Raw genomic sequence first — 26,330 nt, forward strand, 5'->3', positions numbered from 1 at the left:
AGAACTATACATCAACTGAAATGAAAGGTCCCTTGCTAATTTTATACTCTTTATGTGGAGAGGCCTTCCCTTTCTCTGAAACCATTTGTAATCCTCCTAAATTTAGATAATTTATAGCTTCTGTCCTCGGTATGCAATAGATATTATCAAAAATAAACATGAAAAAGGTGACTATAAATTATGGCTTTTTTACTTTTCTGTACATGATTTACAGTTATACTGTAAAAGTGCTGTTAACTAGTGTGACAACAGTACTTGGGATTTTTCCCTTTGTCAACAAATCTTTGATATTTCTGTAGGGACACTAAACCAGGTAGGATGTCTGGGAAAACAGAAATTGTCACTGCAGCAGGTCAGCATCCTGATGCTTCATCTGGCACAAGAGGAGCCAGTTCCAGAAGGTGAGACTTCTTGTCCTCATGTATGGAATGTGTTTTGCATACTGCAAGGGTCACACAGAGTGAGACTTCCAAGATGACAGGGGGAGGTTGCCAAGACACCAGATGCCCACCCACTGCATCAACGCCATTGCCTCCACATTTCACCAAACAGGACAACCAGTGCTGCTGGAGACCTCACCCTCAGCTCCCAGCTGCCACTAGGGTTAGTGACTATAGCTCCAGGGACACTGGGGCTGGAAAAAGCACGCCAAGAGGGGCGTGGTGCTGCAACTATGGCATTCATCCTAGCCATTTTTCCAATTTGGCACATCCATGGTGCCTGAGTCCACAGCCACCAGCTGCCATCAGTGTTAGCATTGGGTTTCAGAGGTCCACAAAGGTTGGAACTCCAGGGACACTAGGGATGTAAACAGCATGCCATGGACAGCACCAAGACTGCTGTTGCAATGTTGCCCTTCTGGATGTAGTGAGAAAGACACATGAGAGACAGATCATCTGTCTAGGGTTGGGGCTGACCCTGCCACAGGCCAGGGAGAGGGACGTCTGCACTTCCTTCAGCTCAGCCTAAGCAAAAACACAAACATGCATTTATTCATAATATTCAAGGCAGACAACACAGCCACAAATGTTTATGAAAGATGTAGGCAGAAAAAATAAAAGCAAAAATATGCTTGATCTGCTTGTAGTAAGGTAACATGAGAAAGTTCCCTCATTCCATTATTCAGTGGATTGGCTGTTTACTTCCTGATGAGATGACAGTTTCTGCCTTCCTCCATGCTTCCATTTTGAACAGATAGCACAGCTTTTGCAGCCAACGGGTCCTTTGAAACCTCCGAAAATCTGGCTTCATCTTTCACTCCTAAATGCTTTTCTTTTTCTGTCTGAACTGGGAGACAGACTATTCACCCTCATGAGCAGAATAAGCCATAGAATCACAGAAGGGTTTGTGGTGGAAGGGATCTAGAAGATCATCTAGTTTCAAACATCCCGGGCAGGGAGCCTTCCACTAGACCAAGTTGGTCAGGGTGTCCTCCAACCTGACCTCGAATACTGCCAGAGATGGAGTATCACCATTTCTCTTTGCAACCTGTTCCAATGTCTCAACATTTCCACAGTAAATAATTTCTTTCTAGTATCTAATCTAAACCTACCCACTTTAAAGCCATTTCCCCTTATTCTGTCACTATATGACCTTGTCAAATGTCCTTCCTTGGCTTGCCCCAGAAGGCTGCTATAAAGCTACTTCCCAACTGCAGCAGTGTTATGGCAATCACCGTCTACTCGGCTGCTTTATTAGTAATTTCTTGGGCCAGTTCTATTCCAGTAGGAACTACAGTACCAATTTTAATACAATTAATAATATTAAAATATTAATTGAAAGGCCATTGATAATATAAAAAATAATTCATTTATCTATGAATAATTTTCTAAAGAGTGCTCCATCAGGAGTAACCTGCTGCTCATAACTGGTGAGCACAGGACTGTGGCTAAATGAGGTCTAAATCCTGTGTCCTCTCCCTTTGGCAGCTTTGTGCTGGGACACAGTGAGAAAGGCATCTTTTATTGGACCCTGCATTCTTCATATTTTTATTCTGAGGAGCCTGTGTGCTTGTAGCACACTGGCTACAGATAATTCATTACTAATATTTGTCCAGAGGAGACAGCAATCAATCAGTGAGGCGACAAAAACACATTTTTGGTGGCTGGTCCTGAACCTGCATGGACAAGGGTGTAGCACATACTCATAGGTCTATGCATGGATCTACAAAAGGAGGATGGGAATGGTAAAATTAACCTCCGTGTTCTCTGCTTTGTAGGTCCTCAGGGATCTAGAAGAAGCAAAAATCTGTTTATTGGTTGTCTATTTGTTTTTATGCAGAAAGCTTTAACTACTTCAATTATTATTCTTTCCTTTGTAGCAAAGGCATATTTTGTTGGCACACTCATTTAATTATGAGAGTGAAGTTGGTGCTCTGACCTGTTACACACCAGGAGACTACAAGACAGGGACTGGGGGTCCTTTTCTGTTAAAGAACATTAGTGAAGGACAGCAATCGTTTGCCCAAATCAGGTTAAAGTCCTAAATAACTTTTTTTCAGATTAGGTTTGTAGACCACCTCCCACCTTATAGAAGGTAGAAAAAAAGGGCCATAAAGCTACAAGACATGCTAAGTCATACAACTCTAAACAGGGTCAAATGCTCTCATGTCTGTGTTATGTACCTATTGGATCATGCTTCCAAAATGGAGTGTTTGCTGAAAACCAGAAGATGAATTCTTGTCTAATTAACCCATCAGCTGATCAAAAGGGTAATCAAAAACAAAAGACAGAGGGAGAGAGAGGGAAAAGATGCACTAAGCAAACAAACAAACAAGAAAACATTTAAACTAGAAGTCGTCAAATTAGCATGACTAATGGCAAGCTGAAGTGATGACAACCTGGCAGGAAGGATTTCAAAGACTCAGATATTGTCAGACTATCATCCTGGAGATAAAAAAGGAGAGTCATTAATATTCAAGAATTTGCTTTTGAAGCTCTTCACATCCCCTACAAAGTTTTTTCCATATAAACCAACTGAAACCACTGGAGAAGGATTGAATTACATAGAAGGTTACATAGATGCTGAAGTGGGAAAAGGAATGGTGAGAATAACAAGAGTTTCTTAAATTTTAAGTTCTTGTATACGAATAAAAGAGAAACATACTGCTTAAATTAGGAAGCAGACCAAACAGAGCAAAAAAATGGACAGAAACCTCAAACAGGAATGATTCAGCCTGTAAACCTGAGGACTCAGCAGGAAAAATGGACAACAGAGAGAGAAACTAACTTAAATGTAAGATGGAAGAGCTTTAAACTGGATTACAATGAAAAAAAGTCTGACTTTAAAGGTTATTGAGCTAAAGACAGGCTGCCAAGAGAAATAGTTAAAGATACAACTATCAAATAATTTAACATGGTTAGCAAAGAACATTGACAGGCTTGTAACATTTCTGTATAGGATGAATTCACCCTGATAAAGTTGGTGGGCCAGACTAGACAGAGCTGTGATTCTTTACAGCCCAATTTATCTTAAAAAAAAAAAAAAAAAAAAAAAAAGGAGTAACTTCCAGTAAATTAAAGCACATCAAACAATCTCTTTTATACTTAAATGCTGCAATGTGTTTGTCCTCAGAGTATTTGTGCTGGGCCCAGGTTTACAAGGTTACTGCAGGTTACAGCACTGTCTTCTGACACATGCACATCATTAATGGTCAGGGTTGCAGCACTGCTTCTGTAAACAACAGGGCTTGGGCAAAAGAGCTTCCAGGTCCAAATGCCAAAGAACAATGCAAACTTCTGCTGCCATATGGCATGGAGACAAGCAGCAGAGTCAGAATTTCACAGTGTGTTGCTTGGTTTCCTTCCTCAGATGGATGAACATTAGCCAAGGAGCTGTTCATACAGGCTTGCAAGGCAGTTATCACTTGTGTAGTCAGCCGGTGAGGATTTTTTTATAAAAACTTAAATAATCTAAATGTGCCAATATTCAGGGGTTCAGTTCTCCGGGTTTCCCCTCCCTGATATGCTTTCCATTGTTATGGCTGAGTGGTAGCTTCTAAGGAAAGCTAGATGGAAAATCGATGTTTCTTTTGAGAAGAGAATTAAAATTATGAAACAAATGAATGCTTTTATCATAAAAATACTCACAGGACTCAAACATTGATGAGCTTCAACAGAGCTGCATTCATGGTGAAAAAAATTCAGAACAGCATATTCTGTGCTGGAAAGGTCAAGATTATACAATTCAACTTAGGACAGGAAGTCTAGTAGCAGCTGTTTTCACCTCTAATTTCAGTTCATCGAGATAGAAAAAAGGAAAGCATAAGGGCATTCCTCTCTTGTCAAAGAAGAGGAAGGATAATAGCAGTGCTTCACACTCAGGGATGAAGCAGAAATTGGAGAAAGACAAGGAAAAGATGAGAGCATAACTTTATTCAGTTATGCTGCAGAACAGTGAGATCAAGTCCTCCAGCTGCAAGTGGGAAATAGCTCCTGAAGGTCCATTGTACTGCCTGCTGCTCAAAGTAGCATCAAGCCAGCTCTCCACTCATCCCTTCAGCCACCACAGCCCTAAAAGAAAGGCCCTTGCAGAAAGGCAGCCAGGTGCAACCACCAAGCAGCCCTTTTGGGCAGAACTGCAGGCTCCCATCCACCTCTCTTTGGCACAAGGGCCAACATCTAATTAAGGCTTCTCTCAGCTATTGGGTTGCTGATTTTCACAAAATTTCTATGTCCTTAACTGTTTTTGAGAATTCTGCCTCTTTGCTCCAAATTGGTTGAAATCAGCCAACAGACTCAGAAGTTGTGAAGGGAGGAGTGGGCGAGGATGACAGCAGGACATGAAGAGAGGAAAAAAGGTAAGATTTAAAGTAACACTTTTCTGGCACTCAAAGTAGTGACTTATTTTCCACAGATAGAGGCAAGTGGCTGCACGTTGACACCTCTGGGGCACAGGAGCCTCACTGGAGTGTAATTTAAGACACATGAAAGACAGCACACAGGAGACTGAATGAAAGCCCTATGGGAGATTTTTCTTCCACATTTAGATTTCGAGTAAGTAGCAAAGAGTTAGATACTTGATTTCTAGCTCTCCTGTTCAATTTTCTGACAAGCCCAAATCTCCATTACCTTCACACTCACTGGAGGGGTAAGCCCACAACTCCAGTGTCCCAGCTGCATGAGAGAACTTGCTGCCTTTCATGGGCTCACATTGAAATGTACTGGCCATTTTACTGAGAATTCAGACAGTGTACTATCAGTTCACTCCTTCTTATCTTTTTCCTGCAATACTTTCTGGAGATGTACTTAGAATTTGTCTGATCTCTAGGAACTTCAGTGCTACATGGTTATTTGTGGGTTTGGCTTTCGAAATCTATCATTCATATACATGATGTAAATATATATATATATTTACATCAGTGTTCATCTCACGCAAGCTCCAATGATCAACTGAGTTCCTCTCTCACGGTTTTAGCAGTGGTCTCAGGGCAGAGCAAACCTTTTTGTCAGTCTGTGTTCCCATACAGGCAGTGTTCCCATAGTCTGGTCACTGAACCTTTTCCAAAGGCCTTGGAAAATTTCTACCTATGGCAATTACGATACCTTCAACCTTGAATGCAAGGAGGAACGTACAAGTCTTTCTTCCAAGTATAGGTGCTACAGGAGTACAGGTTGACATTTTAACAGCAATCAGTGCGTATTTTACCCAAATTAGGCTACTGAGCACATTAATATACTCAGTCAGTGCATTAGCTACTTAACAGAGCCTTTTGGGTTAAATGGGAAAGAGTGCATGAAACTAAGACCAGATTCTCCTGAGAGATGAAAAGGCAAGAATATGATACTTTCTTATTTGCTACTGACAAATTAAGAAAAAATACTGTAAGTAATTACTAAAGGTATTTTTTTTTAGCAACAATAAAATCATCATCCACAGTTCTTAAAAATGAATGCAGAAAATCACCCAAGTTTTCTGTCACACACAAGTGGGGGAAGGATTGTGGGTTTGTCACTAATGCATAGAAAATTATGGAATTTTGGGAAAAAGAAAAAAATATCTGGTTTTCTCCTCCTTCAGTCAATGGAAGGGATCACTGCTGCAGGAATGTGATGGGACTATTCTAGTGCCACTTCAACCCATTATTTCAGTAAAGAATCAAACTGCTGTGCCACAGCAGTGGGACTGTGGTCTATAGCACACTTCCACTCTGTGTTTTGGCTCTCAGTGCAGGGAGGGACAACTTGTTGGACCACTGTGCTTTGCTCCCTATTCTGTGGCTGCAAGGTCTGCAGGCAGAGAGACCTGTCGGGCTGTGCAGTCCTCAGTATTTAGGTGTGCATTAAGAAGAGCTGGAAAGAATTTTAGCAAAAGGGATCTAGCCCAAAATATCTTCCCCAATTGTAGTTTAGTTTAGTATTGACTGGTCAAAAATGAGGTATTTCATACTCTGAAGGAAAAACTGGAAATGATGAGTTCATTACTTAATCAGGCTAATGTAGTAAATTAAGAGGTAATTCTGAAGAAATAATGGAAACTCTCTAGTGGCATATTAATTATGATTTTCGTATATTAAGAAAGGAAGATTATGGATGTGGGGAAGAATAAAAAGAGATATACTTTCAGGGTCAGTGAATTTATCTTTTCAGGCATCTAACAGAAAAGAATAAATTGATTTCCCTCAATGCAGGTAATTTGAGAAGTCCTGGGCCAGATACTTTTTTTTTACTATATGGCAAAATTAAACTAGGTATGTTTCAAACTTCATTATCTGCTCAAATAAATATATGCAAATTCATGCTTTTGATCAAAAATATGCAACTTCTGATAACAGAGGTTAACCATATCCACTGATAACAGTGGATAACTGTCCCCATACTAGAAGTTCAACTTTGTAATTGTAATGTATTTTATTAATTTCTTACCATGGATTTTGTTTCTCCTACCTAGAACTGACATAAAAGGGTTATAGTCTGGGGAGTATCCTGAAACATTATGGTATGTATTCTCAGTAGTTGCACGTAAAATAGCAATATCAAACTCCGTGTTACATGAAAAGAAATAAAAAATGAGTTACTGATTTCCATTCAGATGATTTCTCTACCTGGAGTGCAATTTGTCTGTGGTTCAGAATGAGCAGCTGGACATAATCAAGAGCCTATCTTCCTTATCTGCCTGTTGCCCAAACAGGAGAACCATGATAAGACTTGGATAGTTCATTGATATAATGCTACTAATCTCCTCCCTTCCTTACCCTGATTTCCAAAGTCCCATTTCCCTGAATATAACTGAAACAAGTAACAGGAGGCAATTTTGAGTTCTGACCATGTTTCCTGTTTAGAGAAATGAAAGCCCAACCCCAAATCCAACTGCTTTCCAGGGAAGACTTGGTTATGACTATGTGCTGCTGATTTGCAAGCTGCCCACAGGGTTTCCATTTGCTTTCTGATGTCTGCTGCCCCATTTGCTCCCTGGCAGCTGCTCACAGCCAGCACACAGGCAACAAACCAGCACAATAGCTGCACCATCTAGTCCCTTTGCAGAAGCATGTCTTTTAAGATTATCTTGGATTCAAGTATCTTTCCAAAAGAGGATTTCACTGGCCTTCATTTAGTAAATGGTAAATGGTATTTCAGGCATCAGTAGAAGCTGCTGCTGACTGTGCAAGGCAGAGGAGCCTCATGACTGCTGTCATTTTCTGGCAGAGACCGGCAGTGCAAATGCTGGCACACAGCAGGCCAGTTTAGATTTCTACCTACACCATGAGTGGAAAACGCAGCCCAGCCAGTGCAGCTTTAGGGCAGAGCAAGAAGCTACAACCAGGGCACCATTTAGGCTTGGGGTTTTCAGCAACTACCTTTTCCCTTCTTGAAGGTTAAGTAATAAAGCTGTATGTCATCTACCACCTGGGGACAAGTGACTGCAAGACAGAGTTTGTGCATGTCTTCCATTATTGTCCTGTAGAAAGCATTGCAAAAAACTAAAGCATGGATGTAATTTGGAGATAACACATGATGCCTCCTCTCTACATATTTCCCTTTTCATTGAGTGTATGCAATATTTAAACATATTGTGCTCCAACCTCCTCCAAGTCTATCTTCTTTTGTAATCATAATATTTTTTCATAGCACCCTACTCTTTCAGTTTATTCAAAACAAAAATTCTTTGAAATTCCAAATATAAAGAACAACAGGGTAAAACTTAATCCCAAGAGACACAACACACACTTTTCAGCCCTTACCCCTTACTGTCATTTACTATTTAAGCCACCACTGCTGTTGAAAGCAGTCTCATCTTCCCACTGCAACAGTCAGTTTCTTTATACCTCATTTCCTTGCATGCTGGTGCATGGTAACAATGAACAGAACCAGGTAATTAATGCAGGGCAGAGATTTTTTTATTCCCCTGGAGCAGTTTCCCTGCTCTATTTTACACACAGATGTACAATATTTGCACCACACAAGAGAAGTGGAGTGTAGGAAATGAGAAATAAACAAGTGGCCTGGAGAGGCTGGAGATGTCTGGACGGGAACAGAGGAGAAAAGAGTTGACAGTGCAGGTTCATGAAGAACTATGGTGTTCACAAATCATTAGCCTTCATTTTGGCATGCCAAAATCTTGTGCTGCTAGTAAGATGGAGGACAAATTCTTTGGGATGACAAAAGCCAAAAGGGAAAGTACCTATAACCCTGCTTTCAGTTAATAATCCCCGTGAAAAAAATAAAAATGTTCTAGACAGACAGAGATATCTAACAGATTCTTTAGCTCTGGAGCTATGTCCTACATCAACAATCATTCCATGAACCAGTGGTTAAATTGCAACTATTATCTTGCAAATGAAAGTAGGGTTAAATACATGCTTTTATCAACATAGACAAAATAGCACTTTTCCTGCCTTTCATCAAAAATAATCAGAGAGCCCTGGTGAGATCTCATATTACCTGTAATTTTTTACATCAGCACACTTGCTGATGATGAAAGAAGTACAAAATTAAAATTAAATCAATTGTCAGAACAAATGAAAGAGTACACTCTGCAATGCGTTATCCTCTGGTCCTTTATTGTATTTCTTAATTCACCTGCTAATTCCTAAAATCCAGCCATTTACAATTAAACTTCCAATCATTAGTGGGATTTAGCAGGCTTCCACTGTAAAATAGCATCTACATTTTTCCTAAGAGTTGGTATGTATAGTGTTGAAGCGAACTAGATACAAAGCCTGTCTGTCCACAGCTGGACTATATTTAATTTCCATACCCCCTCCAAACTCACCTCCTATGCTGGGATATTAACACATGAAGAGAGAATTTTCTGAATAGTTATATCCCTTTTTTATAATCATGTTCATCAAGACTCGTGCTACAGAGGTTTATATGGGAAAGCTAGGATGTGGCTGCATGACTAATTTTTAAAACTTGTGCATAGCTTCCCAGGAATGCAGATGGATCTAACTCCTTGGTGGCTTGCTTGTGATGACTGAATTGAAATACATTGTAATGATCCTCTGCTCAAGAAACATGAACTCATTAGAAGCTGAGAGTAGAGCTGAAGTATGAAGTTATTTTTACATTTCTACTCTTTTATTAACTAATTAGAGCAAATATTTTACATAAGAGCAAGCAGCAACTTAAAACCTTAACTCATAAATTAAGGTGATAATACCACATATAATTTTTATTCACTCACATTTTGAAAAATTTGCCTTTCTTCCTTATTTTTGCAGGAATTTGTAGCATATAGAACTTCTTCAATTAATACCTTGAAAATTAAAGATTCCTTTATGCCAATCAAATACATAGCAATTCCTGAGTTTTCAAAATAATTCAACTTTTTCTAAACGTAAATAACTTAGAAACTTGTTTGAAGGCCACCATTTCCTTAGATGGCTTTTTAGCAGGCATGAGAAAAGTGCTATTTTATTTCACACTTCAGTAATCCTTCAACAATTTCCTTTCAGGCAGAATATAAAATCTTATTATTAATTCCTTAATAAAATAAAAAATAAGTTATAGTGTCTTTTACCTTGGACTAATTTTAACAATTTTTTCCCCTCAGATAAAACACCAAAGATCAGCACAAATGGCAAGTGATAAACTGGCCTTTGGGAAATACTCAAGAGTCCTCTTCCTCCCTCTTTTTTTTCTCACCAACTCTCTGGAAAAGCCTCTTTGGAACTGCTTGTTTTATTATTAGTCAGTCAATTTGATTCCTCTCACCCCTTAATCGGCAATGGCAAAAGTTGCCAAGATCTAATGTTACCCACTTTAAATTCTATCACCCTATTACCATGAAGCAATGTCACAAAGATTACACCTTGTAAAGATTAACCATAAACACCAAATTATCAGAAGTTCATATCTCAAGGGCTTATTTGCATTTTCCTACGTGCTTGAATTTGCTGGAAAAAAAAAAAAATCTATCACTCTCTTTTGTGAGATGCAGCACCAGGAATTCCCTTGGACATTGTATTTACACTTTACAAATAATCCTCTCCTTCAACTTACCAATACCTTTTTTTCCAATTCCCAAACTCTCACCAAATGATGGAATCCAGCTTCAATAGCTGTGGGCATTCTGTTTGAAAAGAAAACAAATTTATGGATGCTCTTATTCATATAAAACCTTGCTGGTCATACTGGCAGGTTTGAAGCATTGCAGGCATCTAATGGAGATGCATGGGTCAAATAAAGCCATTGCGTCCAAAGGACAATGGTGGTGGTAGTAGAATAATAGCAGCAGTAACAGTTGTGGTAGTAATGTCAGCTCTTCCTGAAAGTAACTATAGACAAGTAAGCAAAGCTTCTTTTTCATCACTGCTTTTTTTTTCAAGACACCTAAAATTATATGTCTATGAATAACTCATCACTAGCATTAAAATCTGTTAGACACGTAGAAATAAAGATGTCTTCTAGTGTTTTGAGTCCAATGTCTTCCTGCATCAGGAAACACATATGAGGATGTATCAGAAACACCTCAAGAAGAAAGTTTTCCATGAACAGATCGAGTAGCACCTAACAGTCATTTGGAGTTTCTCAGTTCCAATGGTTCTATTGGAAAAATTCTCAAAAATCTGACTAGTTGGAAAATTCTCAAAAATCTGACTAGTTGGTCAGAAACCGTCTTCCAAATGTCAGTCTACTCTTGTCATGGCTAATCACTACCTATGTGCTTTTTCTGGCTCTATCATTTTGTGCAAACAGTTATTTTCCCAACCTGATATTTACAAATGGCTTAAAAGATGTGCAGCACTGTAGGCAAGTGCCAAGAAAATGGGTGTCAAGCTCTATGCAGTGCCTCCTTCTCACCCGCTTAGGTAGGGAGAATACTTCTGGACATGGCTGAGCACTGTGGTTTATCACCCAAGTAAATCACTAAGACAAAGATTAGGAAGGCGTCTCCATTACAGGTGGATCAACCCACTAACTCTTTATTTCATGGAGATTTTTCCCTTCTTCTGGCCCCTGTTGCAGAAAACTTAAGGAAACATGAAACCTCAATACAGCAACTCAATTCTTACTGAAACCATTTGGCATGGGCCAAGTATATATACACACAAATATAAAATGCATAGACATCACTTTTTAAAAGCTGTCATTTCCTAAAAGAACCTAGTGAGGTAGAATTGCTATTAAAAACAATTAATTTGCAGCCATTTTTAAACACCTAATTTCTCCACTAGCCTGTATGCAGCACTACTTCAAACAACTACACACAGTCTCATTTAGTGAATATATGAGGAAAAGGTCTGCATTATGTTTGCCAAAAGGACTAGGATTTCAATTCCATCTGCTGCTGGGTGTGCTTGATTTGTGTATTAATTATGCCTGTTTGTAGCTGTAAATTTGCTCCAGATTAGTAGGTGATTGGTTCCATGCATGGATTCACTACACTGCCTGGCTCCCTTGCACTTCTATAGTTTTCAAATGGTTCCATACTTATGCTTTTTAGATTGTTTTTGATAGCTATCTTATTCAGTGTGTGCTTTCAACTCTATCGTATTCAGACAATTTTTTTTCCCCCTTAAGAGAAAACATGTCATTTTGATTCTTCTCTTCCTGGACCACTTTTTCTGGTGTATTGCCAGCTTTGTCCATGGTGCTACTATAAAACATGAGACAAAACTGCTTCTTTTCCGAGTCTTACAGGAAAATTCAGCACATTCACATTTAGCATTTGACTTAAACTAATGGGTTCAGGAATTACATGAGGACTCAGCAGGGTGTATACGTACCCGTTACTGTGCAAACTTTAAATGCTTGTCACGTCAAAATAAAATTTTCCCACATGTGAAACATTTTTGCTCTTGATCACTGAGTTTTCTTCCTGGTTTTCAAAATGCCCAAAAGTTCTGAGCTGTCGCCTTTGTAGTTAAGACCTGTGAGATATGCTTGAAAACGTGACATATCTGAAATGAGCTCCATAAAAACCGCCTTTGTGTCTACGAATGTTTGTGTACACTTAGAAAATAAATGTTGAAGAGGTCAAGCTGATTTCTCTCATATTTTAGGAAAAGAACTGCTCTGAGCTGAAAAATTGTGTGCCAAGTTTCTGCCTGAAGCAAATTTTTACAATCAAACTAAAAACCTTTGAGACTAAGAGTTTATAATGGAAATACTAACACAGCCTTAACCATGGCAGCACTAGCAGGCACTGCAATAATATGAGGAAAGCTCTCCCTGCCCACAATCTAAACTAAATAAAAAAGATGCCATTTTCCAACATATACCCCAGGCTAGTAAATAACAATGATTTAATGTACTTGCCCTGGGGTAATATAGTACCACTGCAAACCTCTGAGCCAATTTTTCTTTTCTTTTCTTTATTTTTTTCTTTTCAAACATATATGCCCCATAGGGAAAGGATTGCAATTTAACTCTTATTTGTGGATATATCACTTTCATTTCAACAATTCTTGAAAGCCTTCCTGCTGTCACATGCTACTGTATGTGAGCACCCAACTGAATAAAGACCCACCAGGCTTTTTCAGGAGTTTATTCACAGGTTTGGCTTTGCTTATTGTAGTATGCACCACATTTATATTAGATGAGGGCTACTGTAAAGCAATAACATTGTCAATGACTGGAATCTCACTTTCCCCTCTAACAGTCTGAAGCAAATTAATGTATTGGTTGTTCATTAACAAGTAAACAGTTTCTGCTACAATGTCAAGGAAAAAAGAATGTGTTCATTAATATGAACAATCCTCATCTACAAAGATGATTTACACAATGCATGTAATGAGATAGTTTTCCCCTAACTAGTACACTACCAAACTGAAAAGCTGATTCTTAGGACTTTCTTGAAATACAATATTGTTTGTTTACCAATAAGAAAGACAGTCTCAGTCACCTATGCCACCATTGTAAGCTCTAGAGTAAGTACTTTAAAAAAGACAGATTTCTGGAATCACTTGTGGAATTAATAAAATTGGTAACTACAGACTTACACTGCATCAATGATACATATTATTCCTGTGATAACTTGAGCTAAAAATAAGATTAATTTGGTTATAGAAATTCCTTAAACAACAACACTTAAATTATTTCAAACTTGAAATTTTTCAAGAATTTTCTGAAAAAATCAGCAAACACTGGCTAAAAAAGCAAAGCAGTTTGGATACACCAATGTAATCAGCATGCCTAGTGTTTTTTCTGTTAACCCTCTGAGTAGAACCATAGTATTCTGGATTTTTTGTACATTAATGCTATGAAAATTTTAACTTACAGAAATACTAATTTATTTGTCATGACTTAATCAATCATGTTTCTAAATATATTTGGGCTAGGCACCTCATCTCATGAGTGATTAATACATCCAAGAATTTTAATTATCCATTAGAGAAGCCAGTCTCTAGCACCTACACAGGAAGCTTAGATTATTGCCCTAAATTAGATGCTTAACTCTTAGACAGATTCGTCTAGATGAGACAACTCCCAGCTCAACAACTTTTAGCTAATCCTGTGCTATCCAGTACTACATTTTCACATCAAAGTTTGCTTACTGCATGTAAGCTCACTAGAATATCACACTTAGGTTAGAGTCCACGTTATCCCTGCTTATATTTAATTGAGAGGAATTAAGCTGGAAGTGACCCTGTTCTACTTTCCTGTTAATACTAAGATCAGGCTGTCAGGCATCTCCAGAGACCAAACATTAGATGACCTGAGTCACCCTTCGGAAGTGCCCGTCTCCTTCTCCTTGGTGATGGATGGCGCCTACCACAACTGCCATCCATCTCTGCTAGCTAAAACAATTGTTGTCACATTTAGCAGTAATACCAGCCAATGATTCAAAAGGGAAATGAAGAAAGAAGTCAGAAGGACTGGTCTGTATTACAGTAAAATGACCACTGTGTGCTAGGTGCTCTCCCAGATTATTACATTAGAAATAGTCTATTTATTGTGCTTGATTTCTTTTTTTCATTGGTGTTTCAAATATTTATAGGGCCACATATTCTGTCTTCACTTATCCCCAGGAATTCAGAGGTTAGATTTAAAAAAATGGCAGTCACTGCCAAACAAGCCTAAATAATTTTAAGTTCCATGAAACCATAAATATATATATATATATATGGATATATTAAAATATATATCTATGGGTATACGGTTATATTTTAAATCATCATTGGAAAATCTTTTAAAACAATTTGAATGTTCAGATACCTTTCCTTGAAACCTAAAATAGGATGTCAGCAATTTGAAACCCAATCTCTCACAAACCTAAAAATAACTTAAAGAAATATTTTTATAGTTATGTTCATAAAACATGAACCAAAGATCAGAAACATAAGATGTTGGGGATGAGTAGGATTTTCAGGATCTAGGATTATTTTTACATACATTTTAAGTAATACAAGATGGTCTAAGATGAAGGAGCCAAACATCTTATTTTAATGATAACCCTGTATTCCAAAGCAAAGCAAAGGTGATATGAAAATCCCAGATGGGTTTTTAAATAATATTTCTCATGCATAAGGTGAAACAATTTTTTTTTTCTCCTGACTTCCCTCTCTGATTAAGAAGAATGAACATTGGCCTTTGCTTTGACTGCCAAATTTTCACAATAGTCAAGGAGCATGTGGTATTAATGGACACTTCTTTATTACCACATGTATGCCTTGCATTTACATGGCTGAGCTGTATCCCTTTTAAAGGGAAGTATGCGATAAAATATGGGAAGATCAGTGCTGGTCAAACTTGTGCCAGATTCTGACCCACTGTAAATTAGGGAGGTAGTGGCAAGGAAAGCTTTCTCTTGACTGAAGTTTTGATCCTATGGAAAAATAATCCTTGTCCCATCCAAAAGTTATGAATGTACAGCCAATTAAGATGGCAGTGGTTGTTCCCTATCTACTGAGCATCTTCTCTCCACAATTAGTTGAGGGTTGGATGGTTATAGACAAGGATTTGACACACAGATACAACCCTTTCCCAAAACATAAAATCCAAGAACATCTGCATGGCACTTCCTTTGTCCCTTCACCTCCAGCCCCAATGGAGTTCTCTTATTTGCTTCGCTTGCTTTAAAATGCTGTTACTCAGGTTCTAGACAGAGTAACTCAGGCCATACACAGGCCTTCTGCCCACAGACATGTATTCGGAGATCAGTCTCCTGATGGCTTAGATGACTTTCTAGTAAACTCATAATATGAATTCGGTGTCTGATGTAAGCTTCCCCCAGCAGTTCCTTCTACAGTCGATGGAGTGAGACCAAGAGTTTAATCAAAACATGAGTCCTGCCTAAAATGTGTGCCCGTGTCAGGTGAGACAGATCAAACCTGGAATGCTCATCTCTCTGTATTACCCAGGATGTCTGGAGAACTAGTTTCTACTAAATATCTCACTTCTAGAGTATCAGTATTGGGTGGATCAAAAAGAATTCTATATGGAATACTTATACCACTTGTATGAAGATCCACAAGATTAAATTCCTGTGTTTAAAGTCTTCAGAGTTTTCAAAGATATAAATTTTCATGTCTGAGGCAATGAAAGACATACTTTGTAGGATGGAGCAAGAGAATTCCAATGTTTCTTGAATTACAGTTCAACTGATACTTCCACCTAGAAGTGCAAAAGAGCTTTGCACTAGCCCCCACCAGATGAAGGCATACATTGGCTGCCACAACTGCTCATACGGACAGTTCCATGAAGAAAACACCACTCAGAATGGGAACCATACTGTGGGCAACTTGCCCCGTTCCTGAAAAATTTATTTATACTTCCTGGAAAGCTGAGAAAATCTGCATGTCATTTTGGGTAGTATATTGATACTTCTGGTTGTATAATAGGAAGGAAGAAGGAAGGAAGCAAGAAAGAGATAAAGGGCAAGGTTGGGGGGAGATAGAGAGAGCGAGAGAGAGAGAGAGAGGAAACCACAAGTGACTTTAAAAAAACACTGTGAGAAAACTTTAACTTTAGAGAAGAAAACTTCCATTTTATATGAGCAATAAGAGAAACTATAAATTTCACAATCTTTTTTATTTTAGAACATGATTTTTAAAGTTGCTTCTTTCATTCAAGTGAAATTCTGAGCCATCTTTTTTAATTATCACATCTGAAGCACAAGTCTACACACTCTAATATTTCTGTGGAAGCCAACTTTATGATAATGGTCAAATAAAACGCTATAATATTGTCTTGAGGTTTTAACAAACCAGTAATATATATATATACTCTGTGTAAATGCCCATTTTATTAAATATTACAAATAAAACTGGTGAATCATTTTTAGTTTCTCCATTCTAAAGACAAAACTTTTGCTAAATTCAATTCAGGCTTTACATATATATTAAATTACTTGTATTTTCCCCGATTTAGAAGTACTCTAGCTATTTAAAGGGTAATGCTCATCAGTGTTAATCTTTTTAAAATGCTCTGCAGGAATAACCAGGTCATGTCAAGAGGATGCCTGTACATTCCTGAATGTGATGCAAAGGAACCAGGAACTTCTCAACTAGATCATTACATACTATTACATGACAGAACATGTCCTCAAGCAATTTCCCAAAACTCAACATTATCATTAGCAGCAAACTACATGGAAGTAATCTTTTCTGGCCATCATCATGACATCTTCTGTAAACCATGAGAATGCCCTAAACTGAATTTCCCATCTAGCCCTGCATCATATCCTTCAATAACAGTCACTCCGTGTCGAAGTATAATGCAGGTTTGGAACGAGCTGCTGCAGAAGATACCATTTGTTTAACTTTATTCTCATTTTTAAGCCTATATTTATAATTCCTAAGCAATAGTACATTTGATATATTTTTGGCCAGAAACAGGCAAGGAACTTCAGGATACTATAAAAGATATGTGCGTATAAAAGCAAAAAAGCCAGAATAAAACCCTAATATGGGTTGTCAAGGTTTAAGGTGATCATTTACTCAGAGGGTTAACATGTGCTAAAATTACATACTGCGGTTCCTAGCTCCACTGATGAAAACATTCACTGCTTCTATCTTTAAATAAAAAAAGCAAAATAGCCTTAACCCTTTGAGGATCTTATTAGCAGCAAGTTGCAATTTAAACAGAGAACAAGTATTTCAATCAATTAGGAAATTATTCTTACAAAGACTCTGTGAGCACCCTTTTGTGTTGTACCATCCCAGCGTTTACTGCTGGACAGATCAGCTGTATTCACTCCACACAGGCCTGAAGCAGTTTCAGGGTCTCAAAGGGTTAAAGCCAAGACTTTTGAGAAAAAGTGTTTTATTAAAAGGGTGAGTTAGGTGAGCGAACAGTCTCGGATGAACTTGGTGAATAGTCTTCCGATTCGGAGTTGAGTTCAGGTGGAGCTTGCTGAGCCTTATAACGTCCCCTCACATCCTGGTTGCGTCTTCGTCGGAAAACCTGCCTCTCCTTATCAAGAGCGGTGGTCTGGCAGGGGCATAAAATAAGAATAAATGAAATTAGGCTGTGTGTGAAATGCAAAAATAATGAAAACCATGAGGTTTTATGTGGCCTGCAAATACCAGGGATAATAAATGTTCAGACCAAATTAAGCCTGCTCTGTCTCAGTCAGGTCTGAAAGGTTGAGCCCACAACACAGCTAAATGCTTGAAAAAGTGCATTTCCCAAACCTTAAGAGGTAGCGTGACATCATCAAGCAGATACAGTGCCATATATATGGATGCCATATGTTCTACTTCTGGATGTTATTAATTTCATCCTTTAACAGGATCAAATTTCAAGCCAAATACCAAGTGACCTTCCCCCCACCCTTCTCAAAGTATAAATCTGTTTCTACAGGCAAGGCAGAGATGTACACTTGTCTTTGATTTGACCTAATGAAGGCTGATACACACTCACCCGTGTTCAAGTCAGTGCAATCAGCTAACAAAGATGGATTGTGATGAAGTTGTCAGACAAGAGAGAAAAACAAACACCGAAGGGAGCTAGCCAAGCTCCTTGACACATCATGCCGCTCAATGGATGTTCTTAGGGAGAACGCTGAAGAGCTCTGACGGAAAGACCTGTTTAGCCTGACCATGCTGTCTCTTCCTGTTAACCAAGGTCTACTGAATTCAATACTCCACTAATTTTATCCACATCTAGCTAAGGTAGCCAGGAATGGGAAAGAGCAATATTTACTGGATTGGCGCTTTTTTTTTTTTTTTTGATCATTCTGCCATTATTGAGAATATAATTCTTAAAAAGATGGCTGTAACTTCCAGCCATGTTCTTTCTTCTGCTTTTCTGGCACATTTAGGAGGTGAAACTTCAATTCAAGTAAGGGTAGCCCTAGTTTGACTATCAGTTTCAAGCACAGGACTGGGTTTTGCTGTCTCCTTGATTATGGGATCTTAGACTGCAGTCCCTGAAATCACTGTAGAATTATAAGTTCATCACGGATGGCCTTGATTCAGAAAGACCACCTTGACATATGGTTAGCTGCTTCTGAAGCAGGACTGCCCCCTTAAATCCCAACCCATGACTGCTTTGGAAAAAGCAAAATGGGAAAAGGCAGGTGACCAGTGAGGTGACATACCAAATGTAACCAAGTATCTGATCATGGCACTGGAAGCAAAGATAACCTTGAGAACTGAATACGTTTCACTCACAAGGCTTGTAAAATTTGTCCCTATAATGACAAGGTCTATTTAAAGGAATGCAGCCAAAAGGTTATTCTGCTTCAAAGGATTTATTGTGTTCTCTTAAGATATGCATGACTGATTTCTCTAGGAAATTTACTAGTTACAGTGTGAGCCTCATAGGAGAGCAGAGATGTATTTATAGTCAACATAGTTTTGAGACTAAAATGAAAACTAAATCCATCATACTGGTGCAGAATAGCGTTAGAGCCATCCATGGTTTCAAATAATGCAACCAGCATTCAATAATGATAGAACAGAGACCAAAAGATGGACCAGAGTACAGAACTATAGCAAATGGATTTAGTTAGGCTATGTTGCTGAATGATTATTTTTGTTTCTAGAATCTATATAGCACTACTTTAAAAGGGTAAAATGATCCACTTTGATAAGTTCATCCCTATATTTTAAATAATAATTGCTACAAAATCCAAAATTTTTCATCTGCCAAAATTTTTTTTTTTACTCCTATCTTTTGTTTAAGAGCTCTAATTAGTATTTTCAATGCCTTCTATGTTTCTTAGCCTTGAACAAATTCAGTTTTTGATTATTTTTAATGTGAAACAGAAGAATACCTAGATCTTTTACACACAATGAATATACTGCTTACAGTATGTAATTTTGTGTGAAAATTGAAAAGAATGGCATATATTACCCCTCTATAAAATACAGATTTCCATTTAAAGTATATTTTTTTATGCTTACAGGAAATAAGCATTTATTTAAAGTTTAAACCACATCACATCATTCTATGGTAATAGATACTCTCCCCTGAGAAATTTAAACATTTCTTGTTGAATAAATAAAAATACTTGTATTAAATTCAGAATTTATTTTTAAAACTACTACATGAGAATGGCAAATGTATATGTAAAATTTGAAGGTATTTAAATTTAGATAACTTACATATAAGGGAATGCATAACAAAAAAAAAAATTAAGATATTGCTTTTTATAAAGATAACTAGATAGCAGGACATCTTTTCAAAGATATCTTCAAAAATAAACCCCAAGATATTATCTTACTATGATTGTTGGAAAAGCTTTAGAGACTGTTCTTTAAATCTATTTGTTTAAATATACATAAAAGCACTCCATCCCTCAGTAACAAAAAAATATTAAGCAAAAAGACCCTGAGGGTCTCACCAAGTCTAGCACCTTATGCTGCTGTAGTTTGTAGGGCCAAATATTTCTGGCTTCCTAACGCTTCAGAAACTTCCTGAGATATGACTGTTTTTCTTTATATTTTTTTCCAGTGTTTTCCCTGGATTTGATCTAATCAGTCTTTGTAAATACATATTTCTGGAGAACAGGGTATTATTGTGGTTACTCTCCTGGGCTAAGACACATCCAGAGCCTTTCTCACCCAAAGAGCTTATTGAATAAAAAAGTTAAAAAGTCACAGAGAGTCCAAGAGGTCAGTATTTACTCAGTGAAAGCAAAAACACACAGGTCATATTCTAATGTTTAGTGTTTGCCATGTCAGAATGACGAAATGGGGCACTTCTGGCCACAAACAGAGGACTCAGGCCCTATGGAACTTGCAAGATCAGGGTAATTTTGCCCAGTGTTCCAATGACATTTGACACTTCCTGTGCGTAATACACTGCTGATGGTATTGTGGCTCTGCACACTGCAAAAATTCTATATTTCATTTAATGATGTTGTGGTTACTTTTTACCTCTAAAGAATTTCAAAATATGATAGATCCATCCTTTGGAGTGCAGAGAAGATGGTAAGATAGATACATATGAGTATTGACTGCATGTGTTTTGTAAGTGTGATTTTCATCTACTGTACTTTCTTCTGCACATGGACATAGTCCAAAAACCAGCTTTTTCATTATTATTGATGTTTTTGTAACAAAGGCCTCTTATACACATTGCCTTGGTTTACCAGATGCATTCTTTCACCTGCTGTTCATCTGCGTGGTTTGCCGGTGCATGAACCAGCCCATTATGGATTTCCAGGGCATTTCTGCTTCAAGCTACTCTTTCAATAAATAGTAATAGACTCTGAAAGGCACTTATGCTTCACAGGGCTGCAAATCTCAGATTTTCATTAACACATTACGACTTTTTATTTTTTCCTGGCTCTAGGTTAGAGACTGAGAACTTTGAGCGCTATATGAGAGTAATGGCAAATAAAATGTAAAGACAGCATTCATGTTTAAGATATGCAGCTGCCTTCCTGCAATCCATATGAGGAAATTTAGAGGTTCTTATCCAGCAGAAGATAAGTAGATTGCCTCTAATAATTTGGTGATGATGGGTATGAAGTACTTCATTAAGCACTAATGTATTTTGCATCAACATTTAGTAATCCTGACACCCAATACCAAATGGTTACCAAGCCATTTTTGTAAATGCATTTAATTTCTAGTAATACAACATTGGTTTGAAATCACTGTTTCCATCACTGACATATTAAGGTACAGTTAGCATCTTTCCAGGATTTTTCCATAAAGAGTGTCTTCATCCTGATTTCTACCACTTGAAGTTACAGGACTCCTGAGCCATGCAATTTTACTTTTTATCTTGGAAAACACTGCACTGTGTATTTATGAAGAGATTTTTTAAAAACTACAACTGCTTTGATATATGTGGTGGATTTGTAATGGGAACAGCCTTATTTTAGTTGTGGGCTGATATTTTCTGTCAGGTCAGTAATTACTTGATAAAAGAAACTGAATTTTATGAAAGTGAGCAGTGACTGTTATTCTTTTCACTTGTCTTAATTTACTGCTGGCCACCAAATTTAGATATATATTAGTTTCATTAATAAAAGAACATTAATGTGCATTTTGCCTCTTAGTACATACATTATTCATACCAGCCAGGAGACTAAACTGGGGATGCAGCTGTTCATGCATTAATCTAAGAAACACTTCCCTTCACTCGCTTTTATTCTGCAGGAGCATACTTGCAATTTGTTAGCAATTTTCCTGAAGCTTTGTTTAGCATGTGGAATTAGATGAATATACCTATTGAAACACTGGTGTTTTTCTTCCAATACATTCTTTTATATCCACAGTTTTACACACACATTTAAATGCTCACACCTAGATAAGTTTATCTTATTTCCTTAAACTTCCAGCTAGTGACCTTTATACATTGACAAGTTTTCTTGCTGTAAAAATGACCATTAAACATTGCTTGTGGCACAAGCCAGGCAGCCCTTCAGTCTCATCTTTTTTAAAATTTATTTTCCATGGGTTTCTCAGGTTGTATATATATATATTTATATATACACTATATATATATTTATATATTATATATATATATATATATATGTATATAAGTGTGATTGATTCATGAATCAAGACACTTTTTTGAGAGTACTTCAAACTTAGCGATGCACCTCAGTCCAGGAGTGAGACACTCATGGTATTTTTAGTCCCTCAGGCACAAGGTATAACCAAGTCAAGTTACACGGTGATTTGGAGACGTGCAAATGACCACGTCGAGGGGACAAATTAATCGAGTGGATTTGAACCCAGACCTCCAAATACAAAAGCCCAATGCTTTAGCACACCATGTAACTTCTGGCATGAAATTTAGCTAAAATGAAAGTAAAAAAGAAAGAAAACCAAATCAGTTTGATATATGCTTTGTACTGTGCTGGTGAGTGAACACAACGACAGGTATTCTATGTACGTAACTGTTGAATTCATATTGCTGTATTTTAAGTTTGTGTTTACTCTTTGACATCCCGCTTTTTAGAGACACAATTCCTCAGCTGGTTCCAATTACACGTGAAAGAGAGTTAGTGCCAAGTTGTTTGCATGAGTGAATTTTATTTATAGTTTGTAAATCAGTTGTGGGACTTTTACTCAAAGACCGGGAGAAGAGATTTTAAATTATTTTAGGTATCTGCCTGTATTTACCAACATTCAGTTTACAGAGGGTTTTATGTTATTAAAATGGCACTTTACAGATAACAAGCCTGATTCCCAGCTTCCTTGGCCCATTATCAAGATGTCTGGCTGTAACTTTTGACTTGAAAGTGTGTTGTTTCCACTAGGGACAGGTGTAAGTAACTTGACAGATGCAAAGTAATGTGAACTAGGAACCAAACACAGAGGATGGAATCATGGGTTTTCAAATGAGCTATTTAGATATATTTTTAACTGTGACAGTGAGAACTGTATTTTAAAAATCTAGTATTTATGAATTTAATATTGACCAGATTGATAATTTTGTTAGGCATCCAATGTAACTCTCCTTTCTGTTGTCATTATATAGATAGATGATTACCGACTTTTCCATACGTTCCTGGATTTTTTTTTTTTTTGCCCATTTTGCTTTTCAAGAGTGTTTTGCATATATAGAAAACGACCCACCCTAATATTCTATACTAATATATATATTACTACACATACTGACATTTTATACTAATATTCTCTTGGATGCAACCACTTTGGTGCTCCTTTGATTTTCTGAATCAGTTCAATCTTCAGGGTTTTAACTGGGACCTCCGAGACTTGTCCCCTACTGATGCTGCTTTTGCCTTTACTGCACCTCTGATTGCATGGCTGATTCCAACAGGACTGTTCCAAGAACATTTGGTGGATTTGTTTTAAAATATGTATTAGTCTGGGGTTTAAATGATTTTCCTGATTAGGCCCCTGTGTTTTTCTTGATGCTCATATCCAAGGAACTGTGTAAGATTTTTCCAGGCATTATAGCTCATGCCAGCTACAACAACTCCTGTTGTATCTAAAAAACCTTGTCACTTCTGTGTGTATTATCCCACTGAAATAGAATTAAAGAGGGTGTAGAAGACACTCAGAAAAATCAGGATTTTGAAGAACTTTGTCCTTTCTGTACCTAAAAGACTTCTGTTTTCAAAGTTTTCTGGTCGTTGAAGGAGGAAATAGTGCAATTTTAAAATTGTTTTAGAAGACTTCTAGAAACTACAGATAAAAACAAAAAGAGGAGTGCAGAAGAAATTAGTCGTTTAACACTAACAAGAGGAGCAATACATTTTCCTTGGGACATGTTTGCATTTTTCACTGTACTTGTGAATTCAGATTAATTTTCCTGTGCCTGTGATAAATTATTTATTTTATAGGCATGAATTGATGAACCTTTTCATATGCTTTGCATCTGTGCTACTAAAAACTAAACACTTACTGTATCAAAATGGTTTTATTTAGACTAAAACGTTGGTCACCACAACAGCTGCATGTTTCTGGGAGATGAGAGAGGTCCAAACACACGGCAGTGCTTGGTTCACTGCATCCCCCCACAGAGGATTTCCTAATTAAGCATCCACGCCAAAGAGCCCTGATCTCCCAATTTGCCTTTCCACACTAGGTGCACAGTTTATAGAAAACCCTAATTATAAACATTGTTGTTACTGCCCCCAGCTGGAAAACAGAGCAGTTTATGTATGAATAAGAGAGATTATCGCCCATCTGCTCCAGCCCATTATTCAGGGATATGTCATTTTGTATGCTGATGGCAGCCATTACTACTGCTTTAGTCAAATGACCTTTTTTTTTTTTTTTATAGCTTTATTTATTTACCAAGTTGCAGACTTAGAGCCTTCCCCTCTACCTCTTCAAAATGCATATGGTTTATTTCAAAACCTGGGCTATGCAGTTAAACTGAGTCAAGGCCAATTTGAGGAGATTTTCACTTTTCTCCTGTGATTTGCTCCTCCTGAAGCAGAGTTTTAAAAGACCAAAATATTGTGTAGTGCAAATGAAAATACTTTCTTTTCTGCCTTTTTTTTTTTCTTTTTAATGTAAAATAAAAAATCAGGGAAAGAGTGTAAACCGATCATGGATAGCCATTAAAGTCCAGGAAGATAAATAAAGCTCATGTGCTCTTCCTTACCATTTTACAGAGCAGGCATTAAATTTGCAACCCTTTGTCAAAGTTCTGCTTGACAGAAAATGCCATCTTTCCCTCTTCAGCATAAAATTCCTCTAATACTATTAAACCCACAGTCATCTAAAGCTGGGCACTCAGGTCCCCATTCCCCCTTCTCCAAAACCAGGGAGCATGAAGAAGGATGCCAAGTACCAAGACAGTGGGTTTTGCTCTGCCCTTGCAGGTCAGTGGATTTGTAGTCACCACCACAAGTGCAATATGGTGGAATTAGATGAATTACAGGTACTGCTGCACACTCCAGCACTTGGAGTGAGAGTCTTTCTCAATTTTTTGCTAGCCAGCATTCAACTCATGAATTGCATTGACTTGTCTACTTTTTGCCTGAAAAATAGGCTTATTTTTGTGTTTGAGTCTATTTTATTTTTCTTTCCCCAGAACATCCATATCAGAAACTACCTAGTCCTCAGTGTGCACTTAGGGAACCGTTAGGTTTTGTGGAAAGCGTGCTGTAGCCCGATCCATGCACTTGGTGAAATGATCCAGGGTGGGAATTTTACTTTAGTGGAAACACTCATAGTGCCCATCTCTGCTGTTTTGCTAAGGTGGTTACTTTGCTGAGATTTTACAAACCCCTCACAGACAAGTTTTTAAAGGCAATGTTAGAAAACAAGGTCTTACAGTAAACCCATAAAAATTTCTCCAGCTATCAAAATGTAGGTCTTGTGAGTAATAAGGAAAAAGACAGCAAATAACCACTTGATGGAAATTCCAGCACTTTGGATTTATTGAGAACGTGTGTGGGCCCCTTGTGGGCTATCAGACCTGGAACCTTCCTTGCCCCAACTCCGGAATAAGCCCCTCCCACCCAGAGCCCCATTTTATCATACAGGTTAAGCCAGCTAACAACAACCCTGGCACAGTTACACAATGAAGAAAAATATATTCAAGAGACTCATGCAATATTAAAAAAAAATCAAATCAAAATAAATAGGTATCAAAGGGTTTTAGAAAGAAAAGAAGAAGGAATGCATTGTTAGAAACACAAGCTTACCAGCACATACAATGCATTGTATTTCAGTGAACTTGGGAGAGTTTCTATGCCCGCGTTATGCAAATGCATTGTCCAGTCTAAGGTAAGGATTGTGTTTAGTGGGTTTAAAATGACAGTATATAGCTCCACATCTTGCATGGAAAAAATATGCTGAGAGCCTGTTGCTGCTCCGTGTGTTTTGAAACAGGAGCACAGGGGAAGCAGATGCCTTAACAAGCAGAAGGGAGGGGGAGGGTGAGTACTTCAGCATATCTGTAGATTTTCTATATACACTGTCCTTTTAACTATAGGGGAGATTGCTACTGAGCATGTGCGATGAAGAGAAAGCTGGCAATGTGGGTGTGAGGGATGGGTGAAGAAAGGGAATGAGGGGGTGTGGCATCTCAATCAAGATTAAAACGAAACTGATA

General features: G+C 37.7%; 1 protein-coding gene across 3 annotated transcripts in view; it reads right to left on the bottom strand.

Moving 5' to 3' along the window:
- Positions 1-12,125: 12,125 nt before the first annotated feature.
- DCLK1 (doublecortin like kinase 1) overlaps positions 12,126-26,330 on the bottom strand; it is a 231,680-nt gene continuing 217,475 nt past the window's right edge. The window contains exon 17 of one of the 3 annotated variants that reach the window (XM_066313169.1): positions 12,126-17,816. In XM_066313169.1, the coding sequence (XP_066169266.1) occupies positions 17,652-17,816 (165 nt within the window). In that variant the 3' untranslated portion in view covers positions 12,126-17,651. The remainder of the gene's footprint in view (positions 17,817-26,330) is intronic. The other 2 variants (XM_066313173.1, XM_066313170.1) reach the window with 2 other exon arrangements.

Source organism: Sylvia atricapilla, chromosome 2 (assembly GCF_009819655.1).
Source record: "Sylvia atricapilla isolate bSylAtr1 chromosome 2, bSylAtr1.pri, whole genome shotgun sequence".
Lineage (NCBI taxonomy): Eukaryota > Metazoa > Chordata > Aves > Passeriformes > Sylviidae > Sylvia > Sylvia atricapilla.